Genomic DNA, 24,761 nt, shown 5'->3' with positions numbered 1-24,761 from the left:
TGAATGCAATGAGGTCGGCACCAGTTCTGGAGGGGTGTCTTTGGACACTGATCACACGAAAGTGAATTTAGAAATAAAAATCAGATGAATAGAACTGCAGACAAGGACGTCCACTTCTCTTCGAGGAATTCGGGTCGATATGGCCCCGCCTGTTTTCCGGACACTTGACGAGCGCCCCACGGGCTACTTAGTTATCACTTTTTAAATTTACTAATTATATCTAGTAGTTGTATTTAATGATGATATAGTTCCAATTAAAATTAGAATGATGAAAACACGCACTATTAAAATACGGAAGCAAATGACACTTCCGGGATGTGCGTCACTGTAACCGTTCCGCGTTGGCTTTCCTGCCTTCGTTCAAATAGCGGCTTGTTGCTCCCCTACGAGCAATTTCATTCATCGTTACATTTTGCTTGTCTTTTCCGTCGCTAACATGCCTTTAAAGTTCGAACTTTGCCCCGGTCGGATGATCGGTGCTAACAATCCGTGTTTCATTATCGCAGAAATTGGGCAAAACCACCAGGGAGACATCGAACTCGCGAAGAAAATGATCAAAGTGGCAAAGGTAAAAACATGAACGAATATGTGGCTCAAGTTCGTTTCGTGTTGAACAACAAATGGTCTTGGACAAGTTGAGTAACTATAAAAAGTCACAGGAGACTCAATACTCTCAAACTGGTCTCATATTTGTCTGAAATTTTGTCTTGTGTGGTGTGCGCCCCCGATCAAGTTGCTCCGCCAATCATTGCTGGACACGATATTTGTATTCATGTCTGTGGTAGTACTTGTTACGATTCGATGCATTTACAAATGATATTAAGCCTTCAATTTATTGCACATTAATAGGATTGTGGTGCGGATTGCGCAAAGTTCCAGAAGAGTGAGCTGCAATACAAGTTCAACAAACGTGCTTTGGAACGTCCATACAAGGCCAAACACTCGTGGGGGGAAACCTATGGTGATCATAAACGCCATCTGGAGTTCACCCATGACCAGTACAAAGAGTTGCAGACGTACGCAAAGGAAGTGGGAATCTTCTTTACTGCCTCAGGGATGGATGAGGTAGGTCTTCTTTTCCTTTTCGCTTTTCCCTTCAAGGGGTCGCCATAGCAAATCGGTGTCCTCCATCTTTAGAGGTTTGATCCGCATGTTTGTTTTGACCAAGCTTTTACGTCGGATGCCCTTGCTGACACAACCCTGTGTATTTATCCGGGCTTGAGACCAGCACAAGGAGACTTATATCCCTTTGTGGCTACAGAACAAGCAACTCGCTCAGTAAAAGGCTCCCAAAATAGTCATTGGCACAGCAACATTCAAAAAAGCAAAAACTATACTCCCCATTTGATGATAATGCTCTGATCCTAGCGTGAAATGGACATCTCTTTCCCTACATTACACCACAAACAGAATTTCAAAGTCCTTTAAGATGATTTATCTTCCTGTCACAGTATCTAAATTATTTCCCTATATTACATCCCGAAAAAGACATGAAAAGTGTTAAAAAAAAGTGTACCGCGCACTGACTTGCGTGTCTGATATGTTTGTATTTGGCCCTCACCCTGTAGCCTCGCCAGAGGTGACTAACGAGTGCATTGTTCATGTGTAGTTGACTGCTTTGGCCTGCCACTCTGTTATTTGTATATTGATTTCTGTCCACCGTCTCGCTTTTCGCTTTTCTTGCTCCAAAATCAAGAGTAATACCTCTGCGTGACTGCATGAAACAGCACAGAGCGTGACGATTATAAGAAGGTGATTCGAGCTGCAAGCGGAAGGTCGATCTCGAAAGGACAGAGTCCGTTCTTCTGTGTGTGTCGATGGACAAATTGCATGTTATTCTGCACGTCTGCGTTGGCTTTAAATTCCGACACAGGACTTTTAATATCTGCATACACGCCATTCTTATACGTGTATTGGAATGAGGTAGGTCACTTAATGTATTTGCAGATTTGTTTGTTTATGGATTTATTTTTGCTTTGAACTGCAAGTGATACATATATTCCAATTTTAGATGGCGGTAGAATTCCTCCATGAGCTAAATGTGCCTTTCTTTAAAGTGGGCTCAGGAGACACCAACAACTTCCCTTACCTGGAGAAGACTGCCAAAAAAGGTGGGAACCCCTTAAATTGACAATTTTGTTAATTAATTTCCAAATTACAGCATTTCCTTGACAAGAGGCCTTGGGAATGTATTTCCTCAATTACAGAATGTGTATTCATCGACAACGCTGTGGCCCTTTACTCATCTATTTACAGTACAGTACTGTACTCAAGTGAAATATAGTGACAGGCAGAAGAATTGAATGTTCCCCCACTAGATGACAGAAAGTTCATAATTAACCAACTGTATGTATTGAACTGTTGCCATTCATGTAACAGAATCGGTTGTCCTTTAACAGCTTTAATTGCATGCGAATTAACATAATCTTTTCCCACTTGTATATGCGTCAGGGCGTCCCATGGTTGTGTCCAGTGGGATGCAGTCTATGGAGACGATGCGGCGGGTGTACAAGACAGTGAAGGAGCACAACCAAAATTTTGCGATCCTGCAGTGTACCAGTGCCTACCCCCTTGAGCCCGAGGATGTCAACCTCAGAGTGATCACAGTAAATCGAACAAAAAGACTATAACCCGATGAAATGCTAGAAGCATTAAGTATCTTAAAATCCCCATGTCGTCAACAGGAATACCAGAAGGAATTCCCCGATATCCCAATTGGATTTTCTGGCCACGAGTCCGGAATCAGTATTTCAGTGGCGGCTGTTGCTCTGGGGGCAAAGGTCTTGGAGCGTCACATCACACTGGACAAGACTTGGAAAGGAAGTGACCACGCAGCGTCCCTGGAACCTTCCGAGCTGGCCGAGTTGGTTCGTTCCATCCGTCTGGTGGAGAGGGCAATGGGAAGTGGTCTCAAGAAGATGCTACCTTGCGAGAAGCCGTGTCATGACAAGGTGCCATGTCTCTACACCACATTACATGGGAGCATGTTGGAATAACAGGGCAAAGTACATTACAGACGATCCCCAACTTACGAACATTTGAGTTACGATAAACGGTTCTCATACGAACAAGAGGCGATAACCTGTTTCGACTGACGGTCAGTATCATCCAATCAAAATTGCGCTTTCCGCCAACTGCAGCCCCAACAGAAAATGAACAGAAAAGACTGAGAATATGTACAGTAAAGTCTCGTTATATCGATATTCAAGGGAGTCCGAAAAAATATCGATATAACCGGGACTATCGATATATCCGATATCGATATAACGAGACTTTACTGTATTTAGATTTATCGGCGAGCCATATGCAATTGTTGAAAGAGCCATATATGGCTCGCGAGCCACAGGTTCCCGACCCCTGACATACAGGTTAGGGTCGACATAAAGCACCGTCCAAGTAGCAATAACCCGTTCAGGTCGATTTAGGGCTTTCTGATTATTTGTGGTTGACATTGTTCTTCAGACGTATTGCAAATCTGTGTAAAAATTGCACTTGTAAAATGAATCATAATGACATTTGTTTTCTCTAGCTGGGGAAATCAGTTGTGGCCAAGGTGAAGCTCACCAAAGGAACTGTCCTCAGTCTGGACATGTTGACAGTGAAGGTGGCCGATCCCAAGGGCGTGGCGGCTGAAGACATCTTCCATCTGGTTGGCAAGGCTGTCACGGAGGATATAAGCGAAGATGAGAGCGTCTCACCAGAGGTGGTAGACAGCTATGGAAAGAAAGCCAAATGCTGAGGACGGGGGAGCAAGTTGTAATAAGGAGAGAAGCATTTACAGTGAAGAAAACAAGTACAGGTAACATCCGACTTCCGACCAGCTTGACTTACGACCACCCGTACTTAATTCTACGTCTGGCACCGCAACGCGCTAGCAGGCCGGCAACATGTACGACAATTTTGGCTAGCCAGCCAGCATCTCACTCTCGTGCAGCAATCGACCGTGTGATGGCACCAGAGGGGGGAGTTTGCGAGTCATTTAACCTCCGAGTCTCTATTCAACATTTTGAATGGATTTCGACTTACGACCATTTTGACTTACGACCGTTTGGTCGGAACGGAGCTCGGTCGTAAGTCAGATGTTACCTGTATTTGAACACCCTGCTATTTTGCTATTTCTCCCACTTGGAAATCATCGAGATGACTGACACTGTGAGAGACATAAACTAAAGAGAAAAATGCAGAAATCATAATCATGATTTTTTTTTCACAATTTATTTGTGTGATACAACTGCAAATAAGTATTTGAACACCTGAGAAAATGAATGTTGTTACAGAGGTCAAACGTTTCCTGTACTTTTTCATTAGGTCATTTGCTTTCAAGTAGTTTTTGTAATCAATCAGAAGAGGAGCTAATTGTCCTCTGAGGTGGCACAATGAGACAATTAGACTGAAGGAAAACAAATGAATAATTATACTTGAGAGCCAAGGTCAAACTGTGGAGAAAGCTGCTTATTATCCTCAACAAGATGCACAAAATTGTTACATGTTGAATTGCCTTCGTGTATAATGCAAATTTGTGTGCCAAATAAAGAGGAAGACACATCTATCTACATATCAGGAGTCACAGTATTTTAATTTTTGTAGCTGCTCAACTGGTGTTGCACCACAAAATACATTCTTCACTCTATATTCCGCTGACCGGAACACAGAAGCTCTGTTTCACAAAATGTCGCAAATTTCCACTAGACGCTATATAATTTTACACTTTATAGATACAATTTGTCTTGTAGAAGCTATGACTGTCTTAACCACTAAAATCAGCCCTTTCAAATGTCAACGATGCTGTGAAGTCACATTCTGATACTTGTGTATTCTGATGGTCAAGAACGCAGCAGTGAGGGGAGGTGGTTTAAACATTAGAGAGACAGGCAGACGACAGAGAGTGACAAAATGGATAGAAAACTGAAATTTGGACTCGTTTCGACTTTGATAGTTCAAAGGCAGAGTGTATACTGCGAGGTTAAAATTCCCATCAATCAGGCTCCGCAAATAACCCGCACAAGCCATCTGTACACTTGATGCAAAAAGCTAACCCAGCTAAACAGAACACAATTGATGAGGAACTAGGTAAAATTATCGGAGAGAAAGCACCTACAAGGGATCATTCCTCAAGATGGTGAAAGAAGGCTACATTCGAATTAAATTCTTGTTCGTCTTTCCTGGTTCGGTTTTGTCAGAAGTTCAGTGATAAAAATATCAGCAACAACGATAGATGGTGAACAAAAATCTACTTTATTCCAATGAGACAGAAAAGGCACTTCTCGTCTCGGTGGGACGAAGACAGGAGCACACGGACAAAGATAGGAAACAAAGAGAACGAGCTCCCGCTCTGACAAGTTTTTGAACATACACAGTCCCGTCCAATCGGTTACGAACAACTCTGTGTTGGGAGGGTCTTAGACTGTATTTGCTGTTGCGACAACTATTGAACTAATAAACTTGATAATTTTATTTAACTAAATTAGACGTGCAATAATCATAATGTGTACTAAGATAAACATGAAATAACATATGTTTACTAATCTAAACATGAAATAACGTAATATGTTTACTAATGTGCATAAACACTCTATCACATTCCTCATCAAGTGTTTCATGCCAATGCCATCAACGACCATCACAAAGGTAAATAAAATCACTTTATTATACAGTACAGTTTATTTCTTTAATTATGATACCATAGCACATTTATTATACACAAAATAATGTATATTTTGTGTAGTTTTAAGGATCAGAAAATAGAAAATTATGTTTTATGGGGACCTGGGAACGGATTATTCTCATTTTAATGGTTTCCTATGGGGAATTCATTTTTGGGGATACACACTTTTTGCCTTACACACTCTGTCTGGGAACCAATTAAGTTCGTAAACCAAGGCATCACTGTATGTGATTTCACAGAAGTTGTCCAAGAGGTAGCTTTCCGTTTCACAAGGCTTTCTGTGACTGCTGTTCTCAATAATGTCACAAGACATCCCAGTTGCACTTTGCTGTTACATCAGAGTGCAGTACTTGGGATAGTTTTTCAGGGCTTCAAACACAAGCCTGTGACCTGATGGCACGATAGGCCAGAGCTTTATCGCGCCCTAAGCTGGTTGAGGCTGACAACACCCATCAACTTGGGTGTGAAGTGAAGAGAAGGGATGGTGGGGTGAGAGGTGGTGGCGGGAGTCGAGGCAAAACCAATGCTAGGCTTCATTTGACTGTCGAATGGAACGGGGAAATGCAGAAGGTGGGAGGTAGCGCCAAAGGGGAAGGAATAGAGAGAGAGAGAGAGAGGGAGGAGCACTTGGTGTTCAGTTCAGCACTTGGCTCTTTTCGCTTTGGAACTTCTTCTCAGGGGCGAAGATCTCAGAGAATTTCCCATTAGCTTACTTTGATGGGACCATCCAATTGGAACATTTTATTTGGGGATTGAAATATTATTCCATCGTCAGCCCCGCTAGCAGAGCAACCACCAATTCAGGTGAGCATTTCATCTTCTATACCATATCACATTTTCTGCTTTTGTGTTTGGGTACGCTGTCATGCCAGAATGTGGAATCTCTGTTTTCTGTGCTGACTTCTTTCTAATTAAAAATGTTATTTATTTTTATTCATGGGGGTCGACAAAATGAACACTGAAGAACAATGATTTTTGAAAGTGATAACATCATGTTGCCCCTTTATGCTATTTTTAGTTTTGATGCTAAAATTGACTTTTGATTTGCGGCAATGTCTACTTTTTTACTGTGCGCAGAAGCAGCAGCAGTGTGCCGGCTCTGTGGCTTATCTAAGTATATCTTATCAGGGATTAGGAAGCCCCCTAATAAGCTTTCACTAAAGTCAGATGCTCACAGGTTCCCAGCACAATTTTAAGAAGGCTGCTGCAGCCACAGCATACAGTCAAAAAGACTCCTCTGATTGCAAACAAGATGATAATAAAGATTCGATGCCTAAAATGGGCGTTGCAAATGCACTATCAATTTTGCTCCTATTTATCATGTCTGACAAACTTTTTTCTACACAATTCCCACAGTTCAAACTTTATGTTGCAAACTATTGTATAGTTCAGATAGTTAGACTGTCAAAGTGGTATTCTAGTCATAATACAGGTAACATCAGACTTACGACCGGCTCGACTTACGACCACCCATACTTACGACCACGACCTCCAGACCCTATTTTAATTTTTTCAATTATACGTCTCGCACCGCAACACGCTAGCAGGCCGGCAACGCATACGACAATTTTGGCCAGCCAGCATCTCACACTCGCACAGCAATCAACCGCGTGATGGCACTAGAGGGGAGTTTGCGAGTCAGCCTCCGAGTCTCTATTCAGCATTTTGAATGTACTATTTCGACTTGCGACCGTTTTGAGTTACGACCGTTTGGTCGGAATGGAACTCGCTCGTAAATCAGATGTTACCTGTATATTTATTGAGAAAATTTAGTTGCATTGGTGACCAATTACATTGCCCTATATGGTCTGTAGTCTAGAATAATTTGGTTATCTCACTTTACTCCATGATAGTCACATAGCGAGAGCCGGCTCAGCCTTGCACACGTGAACTCATTCACTGCCATTGCTGAATTTATTTGGTAATTGAAAATATGACGTAGAGGGCCATTCCCGATTTTTTTCGGGTTTTGGTTATTCTGCTGTGGTGCCGATAAAGTGCTGGCAGTTTTCTTCCCTTCCTCAAGGGGGCAGCATTTCCTTTTTTTTTAATGTTAGCGCTTTGTTCCAGCTTCAGCAGTTGTTTAAGCGCTATATAAACCATTGTGTATGTATGGCATTGTATTTTGGACAGCCGCCCTCATTTCATGCTCGTATAACTCCACACCCATATAATTTAGGAATTACAGTAACTCTTTTTTTCTGATGACAGCAGAGAGTGTAAGGTTTTGTACGCTGAATCGAATGTTTATGTAGTCCTAAAACTCAATATTCTGTGTGTCCTGGAATTCGAGTGACAATGACAAAAACCCTGGCACTGGAGTGGACACATTTTTGCACGTGTGGCAGTGAATGAGTTAATAAACACGTCGGTCGATTAATTAAACTTTGACAGTATCTTTTTGAGCGTTATTTTGAATCTTTGCTGAGATTGAATTGAGTTACATCCCATGTATTGAATCTGATTGGTTTGTGATGCTTGCTTTTTTGAACGACTGTACGTGTCCATAATGTCAGGAGAGGGATAGTTATTTCTTATTTCAATTGTTTGTTTTTCTTTGTGTGTGTCCAGGTAGTAATATGAGGAAGCCTTTTAATGGGCTCGACCCCGGAGTCCGACTGAAAGGCCTCCATTGGGATTAAAAGGAGAAACAAGATGCAAACCAACCGGTGAACCAGTGTGGCCTGTCAGATCCCCTGCCCGCGTAGCCAACAGCACTTCCAAGCCATCATTGGCCAGGGTTATTGGAGATACTTCCACTCTGCCAGAAAAGCAAAGATGACGGAGTCCTTCTTGCTAAGGAGAAGTCAAGAACCAATGGATCCGTCCAGTTTTGCTCCCCTCCTCGGACCACCTCGCAGCTGCATGAAACACCACCACCAGGGCGTGAAGAGAAAACTGCGGCCCGGGCGAATTCTTGGCTTTATCGTCAGCCTGGCAGTTGTATGTACAGTGTGTTCATGGAGTGCCTTGTCTCTTGTCACCACGAGGGTGCCCACTGAGCCTGAATCTGAGGGTTCGGGAGATGCGGAGGTGCCGCAAAGAACTCTCCTGGAGCACCAGAACCTGTCTGACCCCGGGCCCCGTCATAGCTCAGAAATTGAGATGAATCATGGGGATTACCCAACAGATTACTTTAGCGTGGAGGACAGGCGCCAGGGCTACGTGGTGTTTCATATGTTTGGCATGTTGTACATGTTTATCGCTTTAGCCATCGTGTGTGATGAATTCTTTGTCCCGGCGCTAACCGTCATTACCGAAAAGCTGGAGATCTCCGATGATGTGGCAGGAGCCACCTTCATGGCGGCAGGTGGCTCGGCTCCGGAGTTGTTCACCTCCGTCATAGGAGTCTTCGTCTCGCACAGCAACGTGGGCATCGGCACCATCGTTGGCTCGGCAGTCTTCAACATCTTGTTTGTGATCGGCATGTGCGCCATCTTCTCCAAAGAGGTGCTGAATCTCACCTGGTGGCCTCTGTTCCGGGATGTCTCTTTCTACATTTTGGGCTTGCTCATGCTCATCTACTTCTTCCTGGATAATGAAATCACGCTGACGGAAAGTATGAGCCTGCTCATGTGCTACTTCACCTACGTGACATTCATGAAGTTCAACGCCAGGGTAGAACTGCTCATCAAAAGACAATTGGGCAGCAACCAGGTGGACATAATGGAGACTGCACCCAAGGTATGATTCAGACTATAATCTGTTTATTTATCCATTTGTCTGTTTGTTCACCCTTACACGCTTCCGTCTGTGTAAGCTCTCAGTCGTACAGGAGTGGTCCATCGATGAAAAGGTTTCTTCAGCCGTCATCTGTACTTCTTTGAAGGTGTCGGACGTTTCGCTTCTTATCCAAGAAGCTTCGTCAGCAAACTAAAGTCTTACTGGTAGTTTCGGCCCTATATATATCCCTACTGTCCAGACGTGGCGGTGCCGGACCAGGGACCAATCATAGCAGAGTCCGGCACCGCCACGTCTGGACAGTCCGACACCTTCAAAAAAGTACAGATGACGGCTGAAGAAACCTTTTCATCGACCTTCCACGCTTCGATCTGACGGTCAATCTGCTCCGTTACTCGTCCATTCATCCATCCATCCTTGAAAACCAATCAACCGTAGATTCAGAAACTATTTGTTCCTTCATCCGTCTGTCACTCCCTTCAGCCATTCAGCCTTCTACTCATTGACCTAAACAAACACCTATCGGATGGATTGCCGTTAATCAAGTCATTAATTCGTCTATAGCAGGGGTCGGGAACCTTTTTGACTAAGTGTGTGAGACACGCACACAAACATATAAGATTTTAACAAAATGTCAGAATGTAATGTTTAAAATAAATTGTGATAATACTCACTAGCCAAACGATCGAAATGAAAGTAAACTTGCCTTGTCCATACGCGAAGTTACTCCGAGCTAGCCTGCACGCTGCTCATTAGCTTGCAAGCTTGCTTTCTGCTGTCTCTCACAGAAGTATATTCATGCTAACGTTAGCAGGGGGCTTGTCAAACTGCCACTGACATTCGACTGTTTCATCCATGGTTTTGTTTCATTGCAAATTAGAATCATGGCACAACAATTTCTCTCTACAAAGGCGAATCCTTCGGTCCCTTCAACCTAAAGTCGACAATACTCGTCTCTTCGGGCTTATCCAAAAGGGGCGTTTACCTGTTTCGACATCAACGGCACCTAGGTCAATATCATCCAATCAAAATTGCGCATTCAGCAAACTGCAGCCCCAAACAGGAAATGAACAGTGAAAAGGCTAGAGTAAATTTTTCGTTTTATCTGCGAGCCAGATGCAATCATCAAAAGAGCCAGATATGGCTCGCGAGCCATAGGTTCCCGACCCCTGCTCTATACGTTCCTCCCGCTATTTGTCCATCAGCTCATACACCCATTCCTGAGTTTACCATCCAGCCAGCCACCAATCAGGCTGTCCTTGCATCTATCCACCAATCACTTTGTTCTGTTGCTTTTCCATCCATCCTTCCACCCATTCGACCTGAATGTCAAAAGTATCTGTCACTCCATCCATCCATGATCCCTTTATGTTTTAAAGCATCCCTCAATCCACCGGTCTATCCCTTCTTTTCCTAATGCTCTGCATTCATACAGACAATGGTACATGGATCCATCCATCCTTGGGTTGACTGCTCATCATCTTTTCACTCAGGAAGAAAAGTGCATTTTCTCGATTTATCTTTGAACCTGAACCATGACACGCCAGACTTGAATTGTCTTTAGTTTCAAATTGACTTTAGTTAAAAGTTTTATTTCTTATCAAATTCATCCCAAACACCTAGAACAGGTATTGTACAAAGCTCATATTTTTCGTGTGCACCCCAGCATAATTAGTTTCTCTCAATGTTGAACCAGCATAAACTCAACCCGGAAGTAACTGAAATAGATTGAAAGCTAGCCAACTAGCTAACAGATAGCTAATAGATAGCCAGCTAGACAGTTAGCTAACGAGCTAGATAGCCATATAGCTAATAAATAGCCAGCTACATAGCTAGCTAGCCAGATAGCTAATAAGAATAATACATTTCATTTCTAAGCGCCTTTCAAAACTCTCAAGATAGCAAATAGATAGCCAGCTTGGTAGCTAGCTATTAGATAGCAAATATATTGCCAGCTAGGTAGCTAGCTAATAGATATAAAATGGATATCAAATACAGTAAAGTCTCGTTATATCGATATCGGATATATCGATAGTCCCGGTTATATCGACACTATTTCTATGCACGCACGGAGAAAATTACATGCAAACAGGGTCGGATATATTGATAGTCCCGGTTATATCGATATTTTTTCGGACTCCCTTGAATATCGATATAACGAGACTTTACTGTAGATCCCCATCTAGGTAGCTAGACAGATTGCAAATATATAGCAAAAGGATAGACAGCTAGGTAGCTAGCTAATAGATAGCAAATGGATAGTAAATACATAGCAAAGGGATAACAAATAGATAGCCAGCTAGGTAGCTAGCTAATAGATAGCAAATAGATAGAACTCCAGCCAAGCGGCACAGTCCAATTGGCCTTTCTTGGTCCCGGAAAGACACCAAAGTCCTTTACTGGTTCTTGGGTTTGAGTTTGAGGCATCGCCCGCGCCAAACAAGCCGAGTCGGTGTCGTTTTGGTGAAGCTTCTGGCGAGTTTCTTGAGGCCAAAGCGGGTGATGATTTAGAAGCACACCAGGTGTTTATTCACCATTAAGTAATTAAAGAGAAGGTCAAAGTCATGTGAATTCCTCTGTGCAAGGATATAAATATAGGTATTGCGCATCCACCTGTGGCGCTCAGACGAGTGTACCAGACATCAAGACAGGCCACGGCCGCTTCGTGATGACTTAAAGAACAAGTTTCATCTGTCGTATCTCCTTTTAGAAACCTGGTTCAGACTGTTGGTTCAGTTCTCGGAATGTCGCTGATGTGAGAAGCCACAATTGGGTTCATTCATCAGCAATCGTTGGATTAAAAGCCTTCGAAAATGTGCTACATTACTTTATTTTAATTGCTACTTTGCATTTTAAAATGGAAGAAGAGACCGTTTTGAAGTCTCTCTCTCTATCCTGGTTTGCTTCTTCAGCACATCTTGTCTTATATGTGATGTTGTGAAGATGCCTCTTCACTCTTGTTCTCACACTCAAAGGCAATCACTTGACATCCACTTTTCCAATCACTTCACATTGGAAATCCAAATGATGTCTTGTTATTGTGCTGTATGACGTGAGACAAGGTCGAACAAAGACCGATGCAAAAACCCAGATGATCATCATGGTCAGGATTGATGCTCTAAAATGATGATCTACTGCATCACCCCACAAGCGCCTCCCTCCCCTCAGATGATCATCTAACACACAGGTGTCAAAGTCATGGCCCGGGGGCCGAATCTGCCCCGCCACATCATTTTATTGGGTCGGCGAAAGCAAATCAAGCATGTCAAGTGCAATGATGCTTGCTCAAGTCAGAACCAAAATTTCAACTTGTCGTATGTAAACCACAATAAAAGTCATGATTCTTGACTTCAGATTTGAAAACTAGTTATTCATTAATTTGTTTTTGCGTTCTGTATTTAATATGTGGAAGGGATTAAACATTCTAATGGTTTCACCATATTCATAACGGCCCTCGAGAGGAAACTAACTACAATGTGGCCTGTGGCAAAAAAATGAGTTTGACACCCCTCGACTAACAGTTACCAATCACGAACTGCTTTGCAAAAGCATATATTTATTTGCTTTAAGGGGGGATGCAGTTGGTTGTTGTTTTTTTGGGTGGGGGTGTTGATTGAGTCACCTATAATTAATAATGATTGTCTTGGTTTGATTACTTGTACATGTATTGTGATCTAATTTTGTATACTACCGTATATACGTTTCCACACTTCGGTTTCACACTTAACGTCAACTGTTGTGTAAAATACAACTACAGTCAAACCTCGGTTTTCAAACGTCTCGGTTCTCATCCCATTCGGTTTTCAACCAAAAATGTCATATTTTTTATGCAACCGAAATTTGGTTCTCAACCAAACTGAGTGCATCTGAATGCGCTACTCGACTACCCTCCGCTTTCCTTATACGTCACTTCCTTATGTGTCATGTCTTCCTCATTGTGACCGACGCATTAATATTGTTGTTGTTTTATTTTTGCGAAAATGCAGACATATTTGTTTAAGATCTCCTGAATAGTATGATTTTTAAGCAAGTAGAGGATGATTTGAAAAGTTAGTGTGCCCTGTGTTTGCCCAAAGACAGCTGGGATAGGTGCCAACACGCCCCGTGGCAGAAAGAAAATTGGTGAAAATAAGTTTTTTTTTTATAGAATTTTACACGTGACCTGCTCTATTATTAAGTTTTCATCTGGTTTATGCGATGAAATAGTTAAAAAGTTTTTTTCTAGACTTTGAACGGATTAAGATTTTTTACATTGATTTTAATGGAAAGTGCTGTTTCGGTTTTTGAACAAATCGGTTTTCGAACAGGTTACTGAAACGGATTATTGTCGAAAATCGAGGTATCACTGTACTCTGATGTTGTATTTATACACCAACTCTGATGTTGTAATTTATATTCTGTAGTTAGAAGCACATCGAACCCACTCAATGATCTGAGGCTTTTGCTGTCTTCCGGGAATCAGCTGTCCCTTCGGCTACATAAAATCACCCCCAAGAAGAGCCTTTCCATTTTTGTTGCAAGGCACTTTATGTCCACCTGTCCTCGTGTAATGTTTGCTGCTAAATAATCCCAAAGGTTAATGCTCTTCAATCCCCTTATAGCCGCTAATAATAGTCAGGTGCTCTCTGGCGGTCAAAGCAATCGCGGCAGCACACAAAAGGGTGGAGAACAAAAAGACATCTCCTCACTTTTGGATGACAACATCTTGACATTTTGAGGAGAATGAATGAAACATTAACTTCATTTTCTGTGCTGAGAAATAAGTGTGACGTTGCTGGTTTGCTTGATGACCGCACGAAAGACACCAATCCTCTCTGATCCCATTAACATCTTCTTACCTGCAGTGACGACAGCAAACGCACATCATGCCGCTCTCTCAATCAGTTCAGCAAGGTGTCCGATAAACACATTATCAACATCAATTATGATATTGATAGTTTTTTTTTTTCATGTATTTGGAGGAAGGAACAACCTTTGATTCTCACAACGGATGACAGAAAGTAAAGTAGCTCCTACAGAGATGTAAGTTGTCTTGAACAAGGCATCTCCCCCACAATCCCAGCTCAAGAGCTGAGGCATTCTTTGCTCTTTCTTCTGTGAGTGACAGCTCACGTGCATCCTGGCAGGCGGAAGGTGTTTTCTTTTATGCTCCCCTGACAATTTTAGTGACTTGATTTTACATAACAGCAGCTCAGTGCAGTTCCAAGTTCCAATTTGTTCAAGGTGCAGCAAACCGATATGCGTGGTATGCATGGAACATTCTGATTCAGAGTATTGAGTTTATAATATTGAGTTTTAGGACTACATAAACATTCAATACAGTGTTAGAAATCTTAGACTCTCTTCTTTTATCAGAAAAACAGAGTTAATTCCTAAAATATATGAGTCTGGGGTTATATGAGCTTGAAATAAGGGCGGCTGTCCAACATACAATGCAATACATACATATTGGTTTATGTAACCCTTTGACAACAGCTGTAGCTGGAACAAAGCACTAACATGGACAAAAGGGAAATGCTGGCTCACAAGCATGAAAAATCAAAACCGAACAAATTCTAGACTAGATAGGCAGCCAGCTAGCTAGACAGCTCATAGATAGCTAGCTAGGTAGCCCGCTAGTTAATTCCTAAATTATGTGAGTCTGGAGTATGATGCTCTGAAAGTCGTTCGTTGTTAGGTTGTATGCAAAAAGTGCACTGGGTCGGACATCTATCCATCTTCTTCTATCCATTTTCTTAAATCGCTTTATCTTTGTCATGATCTGGTTGGCGACCAACGGGTGGCGCTGGTCGTTCCCAATCAGTGACACTCAAAAGGACTCCCGGCATGACCATTCGGCGTCGGGTCATTGTATGCATTGTGTATGCATTGTATGCTGTGCGTGTGTTTATTTCATTTTGGTAGACTTTTACTCTGGGTCTTTATTTGATACTTTGTATTTTTCTGTTCAGATGATTTTAATGTTTTTGATTTTGTTCTTGTTGATTTTATTTTAATACAATTTCTCAAATCCAACCTGCTCCTCCCTCCCGCCTGCTTTTTGGGATCCACATCTGCCATCATCATATGTATTCAGAAAAACAAACCACTTAGACACAGGAAAATCATGCAAACTCCATTGACAAAAGCCAAAGCCCGGAAACGAACGTGGGCATGACATTTTGGTTTCATGAAAAGAAAGTGCATTTCACACTCATTTGATCATACATTTGTACATTTTATTTCATTATTAATTTTCACAAGAGGGAACTGTATTTCAGTCAGCATTAATTGAAAACCAAACAGTCAAAACCACTGCTTATGGTCAGCACCCCATATTTTATTCTCTCCAATTTAGTGTAAATAGTCCCTGATCATTCTTCATATACTTTACTCAAACTTGGTTCATATACATTGTCACAACCTCTTCCCTGTCCTACTAGTTTACTACAAATGTGCGCTCCTTTCTCAGTGGTCCCTTTTTGCTCTCTGCCCTCAGTTAACACACCTTTTTCCCGCTGTTTTTACAAACATGCCAAACAAATGTGGCGAATTGTGAAAAGATTTGTGGAAGTAAACAAACGTGTTTTTTAATAGGTCAATGCCCCTCCCGCAGATGATGAGAACAAACTGATGGTGAGTCTGCTTTTGATGGTTACAAAACTTTATCAGTTTTTTTTTCCCCAACCAAAACATTAGTGATTTATTATTATTATTATTTTTTTTTTTTAATTTTTACAGGCCAAACCAAGGTTACAGAGGGAAGGTAGTTGTGCTTCACTGCACAACTCATTGATGAGAAACAGCATTTTCCAGCTCATGATCCACACACTGGACCCTTTGAGTAATGAAGGTGTGTTGAGGCATCATATTATATTGTTGCACTGCTTATGTAGACACGATTCACAACTTTGAGGGACAGTCCCATATAATAATAATAATAATAAAAATAATAATAAATATTAGTAATAATATATAAATATTAATACTAATAAATATAATAATTGTTAATAATAATACTAATAAATATATATATAATAATAATAATCTGAATAATAAAAATCTGAATCAGAAAACCTTTATTCGTAAATTGAAAGGGGATGCGGTGGGGGTGGGGGGGGTGAAAGTATAGGAAACAAGATATAATAATAATAATAATAATAATAATAATAATAATAATACATTTCATTTATAAGTGCCTTTCAAAACTGTCAAGGTCACTTTACAGTCACAGGACCAGTTTTTCTATGGGTGAGCAGCGGCAGCCGCATGCATGCGCCAGCGTTCACTCAACCCGGAATAACTCAAATAGATAGAAAGTTAGCTAATAGAAAACTAATAGCTAGCTAGCGTATAGATAGCAAATATAAAGCTAGCTAGATAGCCATCTAGCTAGCTATTAGATAGCAAATAGATAGATAGCTAGGTATCTAGCTAATACATAACTAATAGCTAGCTAGCTAGCGTATAGATAGCTTATAGATAGCAAATATAAAGCTAGCTAGAAAGCCAGCTAGCTAGCTAATAGATAGCAAATAGATAGATAGCTGGGTAGCCGGTTAGATCGCTAGCGAGATTGCTAGGTAGCTCAAGTGAGCAATATAATGTAAAAAGATCAAGGAAGGACCCATTGTACACTTTCTGATCGACATTATTCATATCAGACCAATTTTTTGACCAAACGATATATTGTTCTATTTGGGTGATATCATTTCATACATATATAAGATAGAAACCAAACTGTTGTTACCAAAATAACATTGCTCTTTCGAAGAACTATTACATAATTTAATATTACATACACTATTACATGATTTATATCACAACACCACACTTTTTTTGTACCTCTTTTAGGACGATTCAAAGAGAAGGCTTCAATCCTTCATAAGATGGCAAAACAGAAGTGTAAAGAAGAACAGGTTGTCAGTGCCAACGGCGTTGGTGAGTTATATTCAATTTCAATACATCCATTTTCTAATCCGCATCTCCTCGTAAAAGTTGGAACTGAGATGAATTGTTGGTTTTGACAATGTTGGAAACTGAATTGGGATCCAAAACTTAGAGCCATAGCATACCTGCTAACTACAAAGTACTGGCATACTATAATGCTCCAGTTTAACTCGTCTGGGATTTACTGTAGGCTTCAGGTCCTGCCAGAGATGTTCGAAAACAGGAAGATTGCCTTTTACTGCCGGCAGGGGGCGCAGTTTTCATGAAGCCACTTGGTGTGCGCTTCTTCGACCGACATCCAACCTCTGCAGCCCTCTCCCAAGCTATTTATTGAGAGTATATGCAAATTTAAGTGAAACATTAGTAAAATACAGTCTTTTTATTTTGAATACCACGCCCTTGGACGTCCCAAGGTACAAGCACCAACATCCATAAACCAACAGAACATAGACATTTTAATGGGTTGCCTTTCCATAAACTACTGTATTTTTTGGATTATAAATCGCAGTTTTTTTCATAGTTTGGTCGGGGGTGCGACTTATAAATCGGAGTGACTTATATATGCTTTTTTTTATTACTGTATATCATTTCACATGTTATTTTCACATTAAACCGCAAGAGCGCAGAGAAGAGGAAGTGGCGCCTTGTCTACCTGCCGAGTTGGGGGAGTTATTTAAAAGTGACACCGAGGATGAATATTTCTTTGGATTTGGTGATTTGGAGTAAAACCTGATATTTTGGTAAACTTGTTAGCATGTTCTTTGTGCTAGAGTTATCTGAATAACTCTTGTAAAAGACTGTTCTGGGTTACCAAAAAGGAGGTGTGTCCATCGGAGTTGCGTAGAGCGAGAGCTGCGGTGTTATGTTGGAAAAAAAAAGAAGTGAAACGGAGCCTGATGTTCTCTATTTTATTTTATTTTAATTAATTTAGTTTAAATTGCTTTTCAAGATGACATGTATGTTGTTTGGTGTTGGATTTTATCAAATACATTTTTCCCCAAAAATGCGACTTATCCTCCAGTGCGACCTATGTATGTTTTTTTCTTCTTAATTATGCATTTTTTGGCTGGTGCGACCTATAATCCGGAGCGACGTATAATCAAAAAAATACAGTGGATAGATTTGTAACCTGGCAAATTATCTCTTCATGTGGAAGAGTGTATCAAGTCTTCCCTCCCGCCCAAGGCGAGATTTCTTACCTGAGGATGACAGTTTAACAGGGTGGGTCTGTTCACCTCAAATGGACCCCACATTTTTTGTGCTTCCATTATTTGCATTGTGTTGTGCAATAGAAAAAGGATCATTTATAGTCTAACATGGATACAGCCTAATTTATTGCAGTGTATGCCTACCTGAGCCTATTATTATTATTATTATTATTATTATTATTGTTGTTGTTGTCAAAATGAACCCCGATCATGTCCCACAGCCTCAGTTCTTCTCTCTGACTCATTGCACTCCATTTTTAATTCAAGGATTTTATTCCCTTTGTGTTCTTCCCACAAGCGATTAAAACCATTCCCACCAGTACCAAGGTGGCAGTGGAAGTCACACCTCCCATGAATGGTGTCATAGGAGACGAGGTATGGCGTTTTCCCCGTCCTTGCATCATTCAAAGAATAAAAGTAGCTTTAAAATGTGAACGGAAAACCCAGTGTAGTAAATGGGCTCTCTATCAGGGTGGCGAGGAGGAGGAAGATGAAGATCAGCCTCTCAGCCTGGCCTGGCCTGACACCACAAGGAAACAGCTCACCTACCTCATCATCCTCCCGATTGTTTTTCCTCTGTGGCTCACACTGCCTGATGTCAGGAGAGAGGTGATGGCACACACACACACACACACACACACACACACACACACACACACACACACACACGCTCACACACAGGCTCACTGCACAGATGGATATATTATTTCATCCTGTTCAGAGAATGTAATTGGCACAACAGATAAATTAACACGTAAGCACTCTTCAAGGACAACCGACACCATTTTTTTTGGTTCCTAACTGACATCAGAAAAAAAACGTTTTATAGCATCTAAAATACCCAAATCACACAGGCTAATCTCATTTAAAACAGATTCTTATTTTACAGACAGTGTATTGTCGGTGTTCAAATAAGAATCTGTTTTAAATTAGATATCAAGTAGACAGGATGAACTTAATACAACTATCACACAGGCTAATATTTTTAGTCAAATGCAAAACACCAATAAAAATGGCTTAAAGTGTGCTAAAACTGCAAAAAAAATTGACCTGCAAATTGGGGAATGTAGCATCCCAGAAAATGCACAAGATGGCGCCAAAGCTCCATTGGAAATGGGTTGATTTGTCTGCTGGGAATTTGTGTCAACTAGAATCAAATCGTAGTCTTGGTGCAATACACAACAATCACCATCGCGTTATTTATGTTTTTTCCTTCTGATTTCGCCATCAACACGGATCAACACGAAGTTTTAAGACCAAACAAAGTACCCAAAATGTATTGTGTGTCACTTTCACGGTCAGGGGCGTTCCCTCCGTGACGTGACGTCAGGAAGAATCGTCACCAACTCAAAAACAAGACTTCTTGAATATTCAGTGCTAAGTAGCACTAAAAAAAGAGGCAGAAAATGGCGACAAAGCTCCATGTAAGGAATTAATCAGCCCGTTTCCACAGGCTGATTAATTCCTTACATGCAGCTTTGTCGCCCTCTTCTGCCTCTTTTTGGTGCAACACAAAGTTTTCAGACCAAACAAGTACAGAAAAATGCATTGACGTTATGGAAGGACTGCTACAATGTGTCCTTTTTTTGGTCAGGGGCGGTCCTTCAGTGACGTCACGTATGGACTCGTCACCAACTCAAAAACAAGACTTCCTGATTATTCAGTGCATGTCTTAAAACGTAAAATATAGCTATATGCGGTGGAATCTTTGTAAAATACGCTAAGTAGAAGTCATTTGAAGTGATTTTACAAATTATGGACACAACTTTTTCCGGTCGGTTGTCCTTTAAATAGTAGTTTATGACTGTATGAGTTAAAACTGGACATTGAATCCTATCCTTTGTTGTCTTTCAGTCCTCAGAAAAGTTCTTCCCCATTACCTTCATTGGCTCCATCACTTGGATTGCTTTCTTTTCTTATCTGATGGTGTGGTGGGCACATCAGGTAATTTACACGCACACACACACTTTTTTTTCCTGTTCGCCCCTGTCTATTTTCGAACTGCATATAGAATGCAGCAGTCAGAGTGTTAAATATATGACCTCGGCCACTAATCCCTGGCAAATCTGCCTTGACCCACAGCCAGATCAACTCGCAACACTCTCTTGTAATATAGTGCAAATGCAAAAGACAGACATGAAGTAGGAGATCATGCATGCAAGGTCAATACCACTGATCCTCCTTAGGGTCGTGGGTGAGCTGGAGTCGATCCCACTTGACTTTGGACGATGGCTCTCGACTAGCCCGCATAATAGAATATGGGTAAAACTTGACATTTTAGATGACAATACTGTTTTTTTTTTCAGTAAATTCTGATATTCATTCATCTTCCTGACCGCTTTATCTTCACGAGGGTCATGAAGGGTGCTGGACCCTATCCCAGCCATTTTCGGGCACTAGGTGGGGGACACCCTGAATTGATTGCAACTCAATCGCAGGGCTCACAGAGACAAACAACCATCCGCCAGAGAAAACCCACACGGGCCCAGGGAGAACATGCAAACTCCACACAGGGAGGCCGGACCGGGTCTTGAACTCACAACCTCAACACCAGAGGTGTCAAAGTCATTTTTTGCCGCGGGCCACATTGTAGCTATGGTTTCCTCTCGAGATGAATTTGGGGAAGCCATTAGGTGTCAAAGTCAAGGCCCGCGGGCCAAATCCGGCCCACCACATCATCTTTTTCGGCCCGCGAAAGCAAATCAAACTTGTTAAATTCCATGATGATTGCTAAAATCTGAGCCAAAATTTCATATTTTTGGATTTCAACCACAATAAAAGTCATTATTCTTGACTTCAGATTTGAAAACGAGTTATTCATTAATTTGCTGTGTGCTCTATATGTAATATTTGAAAGGATTTAAACATTCTAATGGGTTCCCCAAATTCATAACGGCCCTCGAGAGGAAACCATAACTACAATGTGGCCCGTGGCAAAAAATGACTTTGACACCCCTGCATTAGAATGTTTAATCCCCTCAACATATTACAAATAGAGCACACAACAAATTAATAACTAGTTTTCAAATCTGAAAGTCAAGAATAATGACTGTTATTGTGGTTTACATCCCAAAATATGAAATTTTGGTTAGGATTTTAGCAAGCATCATGGAATTTCACAAGTTTGATTTGCTTTCACGGGCCGAAAAAAATGACGTGGCGGGCCTGATTTGGCCCCCGGGCCTTGACTTTGACACCCATGCTCTACACTATACTCTCTGTACTTCCCTATCAGCATTCTTAAAGCAAACACTGCATCTGTCATACTCTTTTTTTTTTTGGCATTAAGCCATACTGCTGCTCATACTGCCCCAGGGAAAACTTTATTAATATAATATGAAAAATCCATCTAGATTCATCCAGAGGTATGGGAAGAGGGGGATATGCCATTATCTTACATAGTCAACAGCGTCATGTTTGTATTTTCAGGAAATTTTAGTATCAAATATTTTGACTACTTCTTTTTAATTTGCCAACTGGAATTAAAAAACATCAATATGATTGTATATCATATACTAAATGAGTAATGATTAACTCATTCACTGCCATTCATGAATTTATTCGGGTGTAGAGCGCCATTCCCAAATTTGGATGGATTTTGTTTTTTTCATGCTTGGGTGCGGATAAAGCGTAGTTTTTTTTTCTGTTCCACTAAGGGGCGTCATGTCAATTTTTTCCATGTTAGTGCTTTGTTCCAGTTTCAGCTGTTGTTAAAGCGCTATATAAACCAATATGTACTGTGTGTATTGCATTGTATTTTGCCCTCATTTCAAGCTCATATAACTCCATGACCGTGTAATTTAGGAATTAACTCTTTTTATCTGATGAAAGAAGAGAGTCTAAGGTTTCTTACGCTGCATTGAATGTTTATGTCGTCTGAAAACTCAATATTCTGTGTGTCCAGTAATTTGAGTGACAATGACAAAAACCCTGGCACTGGAGTGGACACATTTTTGCACATCTGGCAGTGAATGAGTTACTGTTTTGTTTTGTTTATTACATTTTTGTTTTTCAAGCATGTCTGCATGTTTCTGGCTGCAGTGAAGTGCGAAATGAATCAGGCATTAATCAAGCGTTTATATGCCCTGTAGGTTGGAGAAACATTCTGGATTACAGAGGAGATCATGGGGTTGACTATCCTAGCAGCAGGCACTTCCATTCCTGACCTCATCACCAGTGTGATTGTGGCCCGAAAAGGCCTTGGTGACATGGCTGTGTCCAGCTCAGTAGGTTCTAACATCTTTGACATCACTGTGGGGTAAGTGAGAGCATATAAAGTATGACTCCATGGTCTCTATCTCATTGCTGGATGTGAACTTTCTCTCTAGTCTGCCATTTCCATGGCTCATCTACAACATCATCAACGACTTCAAACCAGTAGAAGTGAGCAGCAACGGACTCTTCTGCGCCATCGTCCTCCTCTTTCTCATGCTGCTCTTCGTCATCATCTCCATCGCAGCCTGTAAGTGGAGAATGAGCAAGCTGTTGGGCTTCTTCATGTTCCTGCTCTATTTTGTTTTCCTCGTCATCAGCGTTATGCTAGAGGATAAAATTATCATCTGTCCTGTAACCGTTTGACAGTGGAACGTGTTTGGCGGCCCTGGTACTACTTTATAACTTGATTTCAGCTCCATTTTATGAGTCGTTACCGATACTTGAAGAGACTGATGGACCAGTTACATGAATACTGACTAAGGCTGGACAAGTTAGGCAAAGTTCATCATCAGTTGGTGATGTGGGAGAGGAAAAACACCATCACGACCCATGGAAGTCATGAATTTATGATTTATGAAGATTGAGATGGACATTATTTTTGTGCTGAAAGGCTCTTGAGGGCATTCTCATCATCGGAGAGAGGCTTCATATACTATAAGTGAGGCTATTTGTTTAGATTTCAAATGTTTCATTTCATGCACTGCATCGCTGCACGTTGTCATTCAATTTAGTTGATCATAATCATTTGCACAGTTACTGTTTATTTATTTCATGAATACGTCTGTGTAAGCTCTCAGTCGTACAGGAGTGGTCCATCGATGAAAAGGTTTCTTCAGACGTCATCTGGACTTCTTTGAAGGTGTCGGACGTTTCACTTCTTATCCAAGAAACTTTCCACATGCTGATACATTCCTTCCATGGAGCTTGGTCGCCCTCTTCTGGCGGCTTTTGGGTGGAACGTGAGGTTTTCAGACCAAAGAAGTACAGCAAAATTCATTGACGTGATGGAAGGACTGCTACAATGTGTCTTTTTTTTCGGTCAGGGGCGTTCCTTCAGTTACGTCACGTACGGACTCGTCACCAACTCAAAAACAAGACTTCCTGAATATTCAGCGCGAGTCTTAAAACGTAAAATATAGCTATATGCGGTGGAATTGTTTTTTTTTTTTTGTGTGTTTATTTTGAAATCCCCCAAACATTTCTTTTATATTCATTGAACCGGATAGATTTGCTGATGTTTTCCATAATGTCACTGGTTACCACGAGAGATGAATTTCCCATTTCCCAAATGACAACATACTCTATTTTTCCTTCAACAAGTATATACTTTTGAGGACATCTAATATTATTCCCCAAATATGTTTTATTTTGCATTGGCATGTACAAATGTAAACTATATATACACATATCTATATATAAAGACTGTATATAATCCTCTATGTATGTAATCATAGTCACTTCAACATCTCTTTTCAGAAGTCAGCTTTAGGGCACACATGCAGTAACATTTTGAAATTGTTGCTTTGATGATTATGTGCAATGTGCACAGGTGTACGTATGTGTTCATTGCAAAAATGTCTGCGACAGTCCATCAATGGATACAATGATGAATGTTTTTTTTTTAATTTCCATCATACTGTTGTGCAACCACGAAATCATTTGTACTTGCACAATGTCTAAAATGTAAAAAAAGGAAACGCTGTATTGCTGAACTCACTGTATAAAACGTTATTAAACAAATTAATAATGAACTAAAAACAACACTTATATGAATTTGTGCTTATGCTATAGAATTTTGGCGATGTGGTCTTTTAACGCCTTCATGAATTTTGATACATATATATATATATATATATATATATATATACAAAGTACTGTCACAAAGGCTGGAAAAATCAAGTACTGTATTTGTACTTCATCACTTTTCACGGCCCTAACACGAACTTAAAAATAAATGTAACAAACTACAGTAGACACTACGTACTGTACTCCGCATATCAATGCAGTACAGTATGCAGTACACATACATACCACGCGATGGCGGTAGTGACTATAACCATTAC

The 24,761-nt window shown here is 40.9% G+C and overlaps 2 protein-coding genes across 2 annotated transcripts; both read left to right on the top strand.

The window, feature by feature from the left end:
- The first annotated feature begins 324 nt into the window (after positions 1-324).
- LOC148892882 (N-acetylneuraminate-9-phosphate synthase-like) lies at positions 325-4,555 on the top strand. The gene is made up of 6 exons (XM_089006975.1): positions 325-568; positions 850-1,065; positions 2,012-2,111; positions 2,452-2,606; positions 2,685-2,951; positions 3,530-4,555. Exons 1-6 carry the CDS (start codon positions 437-439, stop codon positions 3,737-3,739), a joined length of 1,080 nt encoding a protein of 359 aa, XP_088863101.1. The 5' UTR covers positions 325-436; the 3' UTR covers positions 3,740-4,555.
- A 1,674-nt stretch (positions 4,556-6,229) lies between these two features.
- On the top strand, positions 6,230-24,450 carry slc24a2b (solute carrier family 24 member 2b). The gene is made up of 10 exons (XM_089006723.1): positions 6,230-6,469; positions 8,237-9,349; positions 15,923-15,961; positions 16,067-16,178; positions 17,180-17,266; positions 18,782-18,858; positions 18,955-19,092; positions 20,338-20,427; positions 22,575-22,741; positions 22,812-24,450. Exons 2-10 carry the CDS (start codon positions 8,444-8,446, stop codon positions 23,059-23,061), a joined length of 1,866 nt encoding a protein of 621 aa, XP_088862849.1. The 5' UTR covers positions 6,230-6,469; positions 8,237-8,443; the 3' UTR covers positions 23,062-24,450.
- The last annotated feature ends 311 nt before the right edge of the window (positions 24,451-24,761 follow it).

The sequence above is a fragment of the Hippocampus bargibanti genome, linkage group LG10 (assembly GCF_051943395.1).
Source record: "Hippocampus bargibanti isolate YZ-2025 linkage group LG10, ASM5194339v1, whole genome shotgun sequence".
NCBI classification, from domain to species: domain Eukaryota; kingdom Metazoa; phylum Chordata; class Actinopteri; order Syngnathiformes; family Syngnathidae; genus Hippocampus; species Hippocampus bargibanti.
Note: the sequence above shows the minus strand (reverse complement) of the source record. Positions and strands in the feature narration are given on the sequence as shown.

What these genes read in the sequence shown, in the direction of transcription:
- slc24a2b (XM_089006723.1), top strand. Translation starts at nt 8,444, where the DNA reads ATGACGGAGTCCTTCTTGCTAAGGAGAAGTCAAGAACCAATGGATCCG. An exon ending in TGTCAGTGCCAACGGCGTTG is followed by an intron (nt 17,267 to 18,781) that starts GTGAGTTATATT and finishes TCTTCCCACAAG; the next exon opens with CGATTAAAACCATTCCCACC. An exon ending in TGGTGTGGTGGGCACATCAG is followed by an intron (nt 20,428 to 22,574) that starts GTAATTTACACG and finishes TATGCCCTGTAG; the next exon opens with GTTGGAGAAACATTCTGGAT.
- LOC148892882 (XM_089006975.1), top strand. Translation starts at nt 437, where the DNA reads ATGCCTTTAAAGTTCGAACTTTGCCCCGGTCGGATGATCGGTGCTAAC. An exon ending in CTGCCTCAGGGATGGATGAG is followed by an intron (nt 1,066 to 2,011) that starts GTAGGTCTTCTT and finishes TTCCAATTTTAG; the next exon opens with ATGGCGGTAGAATTCCTCCA. An exon ending in TCAACCTCAGAGTGATCACA is followed by an intron (nt 2,607 to 2,684) that starts GTAAATCGAACA and finishes TGTCGTCAACAG; the next exon opens with GAATACCAGAAGGAATTCCC.